Source organism: Musa acuminata, chromosome BXJ2-2, assembly GCF_036884655.1.
Source record: "Musa acuminata AAA Group cultivar baxijiao chromosome BXJ2-2, Cavendish_Baxijiao_AAA, whole genome shotgun sequence".
NCBI lineage: Eukaryota > Viridiplantae > Streptophyta > Magnoliopsida > Zingiberales > Musaceae > Musa > Musa acuminata.
The window spans coordinates 23,290,045-23,295,527 of NC_088339.1; the positions used below are offsets into that span (position 1 = coordinate 23,290,045).

Genomic DNA, 5,483 nt, shown 5'->3' on the forward strand with positions numbered 1-5,483 from the left:
TTTTTATTTTATTCCTGAATTTAGGGCACCTAAGTTGCTATAAGTATAATAAGCCGGTTGGGAATAGCATATTTTGCTTCTCCCAATTTTAATATTATATATATATATATATATATATATATATATATATATATATATACTTTTTTAGATCTTTCATATTCATCCATCCAATAAATTCGTGTTACTAGTAATTATGTTTATCATTGAAAAGAAAACTTGAATTTAAAATATTTTATTTTTTTAATACTTTCAATAATAATTCGATCATGTATGTTTTCTATCTTTAAGGAGAGTTATTTTAGTTAGAGTTTAGATGTCGTTAATCAACAGAGATAAACTCCAATGACACACATATGTAAGGCTTTTAGTGTTTTATATATATATATATATAAAATTTGGACAATAGTTCTGTAGGCGATATAAAAGAATATATTACTGGAAAAAGAAATAAAAGCGTTCTAAATTTGAAAGAAAAGATTAAATATTTCAATTTATTATGTAATATGTTGGCCACATAATATCGGACAGAGACACGGAGTAGTGGCAATATCCGTAAAAATATCAAGTACGAGGCACTTTTGGGTGTTTACATTATAAAAAAGTGGATGAAAGGACAAAGCCACCGGTTTCATCCGGTTGTCCACCGGCTCCCCACCGGTATCTTCCGGTCCGTCCTTTTAAAACACTAAGCGGCGTCTTCTCTCTCCTCTGCGAGACTCTTCTCTCTCTCTCTCTCTCTCTCCTTGGAAACGCCCATTCTCCGTGTCCCCTTCCATTTCCCATCTCCGTTCCCCGTTTGGCTCCGGATCGGCGCCTTCAAGGGTTCCTCTCCTCGATTGGCCCTCCGGTAAGTCGATTCCGAGCACTTTCTCTGGATTTAGGTCGCGATTTGAGGGTTCTGAAGCTCCTGGTTTGTTTTCTTGTGAAGTGACGCTGAATGCGCGCGTGTTGGTGTTGGTTATCGTCTGTTTCCGCAATGTGCACTAATTTTGACCTTCATCGGTTTTGATAGTGTTTCGGGGGTTAGATTGGGAATGGCTGCTTTGCCAATACTAGGTTGGTGTGGAGGCCGTGCTGCCGAAGGAGGTTTTGGATCAAAAAAAGGGTTTCTAGAGTGCTTTCTCGGTCTTTTTTGGGTTCGGGTTGGAGGCTTTTGATTTCTCCGGCTGTTTGGTTCTTGGGAGTGCTGCTCGGCGAGGGGAGAGAAGCCTTGAGATTCTCGCCGAAAAATTCGAATTTTGATTTGTTTATGCTGTGGTGAGTGAGGGGTTTTGGTCAATTTTGGCGCAAAATTGCTGGATCTGTGGAAAAGGTTGGTGACATGTCGGGAGCTCCCAAGGTTCGTTCTCTCAACGTGGCCGATCCTGAGGCAAGGCCGGTTCTTGTCCCCGGAGGGAACAAGGCCAGGTCAGTGGCAACCGCTCAGAAACCAACATCGAAGCCTTTGAGTAAAACTGAGGGCGGCGCAGAGGTTGCAGCAGCTGAGGAGAAGAAGAAGACTTCCAGTCCTACTGCGGATCTACCGCATTTTAGGTCTAGCTTAAGTGCTTCCTCAGCTCTTAGGAGGCATGAGATGCTGTTGCCGTCGAACCTGTCGATGAATGCTTCTTGCTCCTCCGAGGCATCCACTGATTCTTTTTGCAGCCGAGCCTCCACAGGCAGGATTGGTAGGGCGAGCTTAATCAGCAAGCGCAGGCAGAGCGTTCCAAGGACAGGCAAGATTGTGACTAAGGTGGACAAGAATATTTCAGATGATGCAGCGATGCCCCCGTTGGATCTGGTGCAGGGAAAGAGGAAGTGCGCTTGGGTAACACCCAATACGGGTGAGTTTATTTGCTTCCCCTGCCTTTTGGATTACTCCTGACAGTGGCTGTCCTACTTTCTTTTATGGAGTTGAGCAATCGTTTGGTCTTTGATGGAATCACTTGTTTAGGGCTTTTTTACATACTTACCATTAACATATAAGAGTGAAGTTATGACATTTTCAGTTTCTCCATTCTATGGTCTTTCACATTTTTAATTTAGTTTTTGGAAAACCTTTCCACTGTGTTGGTCCTGGCAAGTTTTTGGTTGGAAACACTTTAGTATTGCGATAAAATACAATGTTGCCCAGCGTAGGGGTAAGAGAAGAATGTCTCCTGTTTGTATGAAGAATTTGGTGTCAGCACAGTGTTTGGAAATTCTTGAGGCACCCAGTTGTTAAGTGAAAGTTCAGAAGGGAAGTTAAGAAAAAGAGAAGAGGAAAGATCTAACTAGAGTGGCATAAAAGAATGGTTTGTTGGAGTTGGTTTTCTTATATAGGTTTCTCGTCTTTGCGGACTTCTTCCTTAGTCCTCTTTTTATTATTCTCATAATTATTCTTTTGGCTGGTTAGCTATTTAATATCTTCTAGCGTTTAGGGATGATGAGGCTTTATTCCTTGTGTTCAAAAGGTGGAATCATCTCAACAGTATGTATGAACTGGTGTTGCAGAGCCCATATTCATTTAACAAACAGTACCCTTTATGTAACTGAAGTAATTCAACCAGAATTTAATACACACACAGATATGTGTATATATATATATATGTATATATATGTATATATATGTATATGTATGTATATGTATATATATGTATATATGTGTGTGTGTACACTTTATCCTGTCAATGCACTTTTTGGAATGCTCTGCTAAAACCCAAGAAGATATTGGCTTAGTTTGAAGAGAAGACTTACCATTTAATTCTATCGATTTGGTAAACGAATGATCTAATATCTTTGTCTTGGTGAGGCAAAAGTTTAACCTGGTGATATTGATATCAGGATCCTAGTTTATGTAGGATTTTAATCATCATGGTGAACATTTGCATAATTTATCAGGAGCCACACTAGGAACCACCAGTCTTATAAAAAGAAAAGAACAAAGCTCCAAGTCCTTAGTTTTGTGATATAAAAATCATTGCAGGTTGTTTGTTGAGTTGGTTTATTTAATGTAAACATCAAAAGAGTTTGTTCGGTTATAGTCTTATGTGAACAAATCTTAATATCATCAGTGTGGCATTCTAAGTCAGTTTTTGGTTTTTGTGCAACTTTTTACTGATTTAATGTTAGTACCCAAAGTTGATGATCGGGGGGAAGGAGAGGAGGGGCACATTAACTAAGTTTGTTGGACTTTCATTTTGATATTATACTTGATTTTGTCAGGTCTTCTTACAATTTGCCTCAAAATATCTGTGTGGTATCTGCAAAATCTATAGCATCAAGAAAATTAGTGAATTCCTGTTTTGTTGTAGACCATCACATTTTTAAAGTTTTAAGTTCTTTTTGGAATGTAACATCTGATTCGGCCTTGCTGTCCAAGGCTGCTTCTTTTTATTATTTGCTTCTTAGTTGGAATTGTTTGTTGCCTTCACTTTATGATTTGCTTACATTCTTTTTATTTATCAATAGAACTTGTTCTCCATATATATTTGTTATTTCTTTTAGTCTGTTATGCAATAAAGCTTAGTTTTATTTTTCTTTTTTTGTGTTACAACAGAACCATGTTATGCTTGTTTTCATGATGAAGAATGGGGAGTTCCTGTCCATGATGATAAGTATACAACAATAACCTTTTTTCTCAGTTTTCTAGAGAGATTAGAACTTTCTGGTGCACAGTTTGTGAACTAATAATGATTTTTCTTGGTGTCTGGTACACCAAAAAATCTGCAGGAAATTATTTGAACTTCTTGTACTATCAGGTGCATTAGCTGAACTTACGTGGCCTGTTATCCTCAGCAAAAGGCACATGTTTAGGTACTGGTTAGAACTGTTGAAAAAATTAGAATATGCCAATCATTACCTTAGGACTTATGGGAGCACCTTTTCAGGGAAGTTTTCTTGGATTTCGACCCTGTTGCAGTTTCCAAATTGAATGAGAAGAAGATTGTGGTGCCTGGAAGCACTGCTAGCTCCCTTTTGTCAGAGCCAAAGCTGAGAGCCATCATTGAGAATGCACGCCAGATACTCAAGGTCAATCTTTCTTCCATTTCTTTTTACTGTAATTTACTTATCATTTCTGAGACAAGTAAACAAGCAAGGATTAATATTTTGTGATCTGAGTTGCTACACCACTGGTCTTACCTACCGTTCTTCTGATATATCATGACAGATAGTAGATGAGTTTGGATCGTTCGAGAGATACTGCTGGAGTTTTGTGAACCACAAACCCATTGTCAGCAAATTCCGTTATCTACGTCAAGTTCCCGTGAAGACTCCAAAAGCAGATGTCATAAGTAAAGACTTGGTTCGAAGGGGCTTTCGCAGCGTGGGCCCAACAATCATATACTCCTTCATGCAGGCTGCTGGACTGACAAATGACCACCTCATCAGCTGCTTCCGTTTCGAGGGGTGCATCGCAGCTGCATCCTCGAGCATGGAAGCAGCTGACGAGGCCAAGGGAAAGTCGGACTCTAAAGGAGAAGAGAAGATCAATACAGGTCAGGAGCTTATGGTAGGAATTGACTTAGAATTGTCAAGAGCTGTGGATGAGCTGAGCATTCCTTAGCTGCTCGAAGACAGGTGAGTTCTCCAACCATAATCTATAAAAAACCATTGATACTGCTGGTGGGATATCCCTTGCAGAAGTGAAGGTAGCAGCCCTGTGTAAATAAAATTGCAAGTGAGGTTTGTGCTTCTTGGTTTGTAAATGGACTCCAGAGAGCAAAGAGGCCAATGTTTATTCTAGAGAAGAAACAATGTTGCATCATGTTGCCTTCCTTTTGTGTGATGGACCAGGGAACACAACTTCAGTTGTGCAGGTGCCAACACATGTCAACAATTATTTGCAGGTCCCCAATGGCTCTGAGATATTCTCCTCTCAATGGTTGCTGGGTGGGCACTGTGAAGTTGGTGGTCGACAAATGATTGCTATGAAATCATTGCCCAGCTCAGGTTCATCTCATTGAACCATGGAAACGTCTGGTTTGTGTTTAGAAGTAAACTGACAGGGACTGGGGCTAATGATATCTAAAGCAGAGAACGCTCAATTTGTTGTTGTGATCAAGGATTTCTTTTCTTCGGATGAGGTATAAAACGCTCTTAGTGTGTACTTGGTGACATGATTTGGTTGTACTAACTCGTGATTTGACTCGTCCTTGATTCCTCTGCAGATTTGGCAGACTACTAGGTGGCACATTGCTGATTTAGGATGCCACTCAAACTTTTGAAATCATGGATTTCTAATCATCGACAATCTATGCACGGTTTATAATGAAAGCCCGTATCAGAGCCCCTAGCAAGCTTTTATTGATTCCATTAGTGGTCTTTGAACTGATGGTTAAAGAGTAGGATATACCAACTATTAAATGAAAGTATTTATTAGTAAAATTCTGTGTAAAGTGTGATCAATTGTGTAGTCGTAATACCTACAATTACGACCTCATGCTTATCCAACAATTGGTTCTTGTGAAATCTTATACTATATAAGATGGCTTTGAGTGAGAGAGAGAGAGAGAGAGAGAGAG

At 39.4% G+C, this 5,483-nt stretch overlaps 1 protein-coding gene across 1 annotated transcript; it reads left to right on the top strand.

The window, feature by feature from the left end:
- The first annotated feature begins 201 nt into the window (after window positions 1-201).
- LOC135605421 (uncharacterized) lies at window positions 202-4,841 on the top strand. The gene is made up of 6 exons (XM_065095483.1): window positions 202-847; window positions 929-1,823; window positions 3,518-3,575; window positions 3,691-3,774; window positions 3,849-3,990; window positions 4,130-4,841. The coding sequence occupies exons 2-6, from the start codon at window positions 1,322-1,324 to the stop codon at window positions 4,523-4,525; spliced, it is 1,182 nt and encodes a 393-aa protein (XP_064951555.1). The 5' UTR covers window positions 202-847; window positions 929-1,321; the 3' UTR covers window positions 4,526-4,841.
- Window positions 4,842-5,483: the final 642 nt, after the last annotated feature.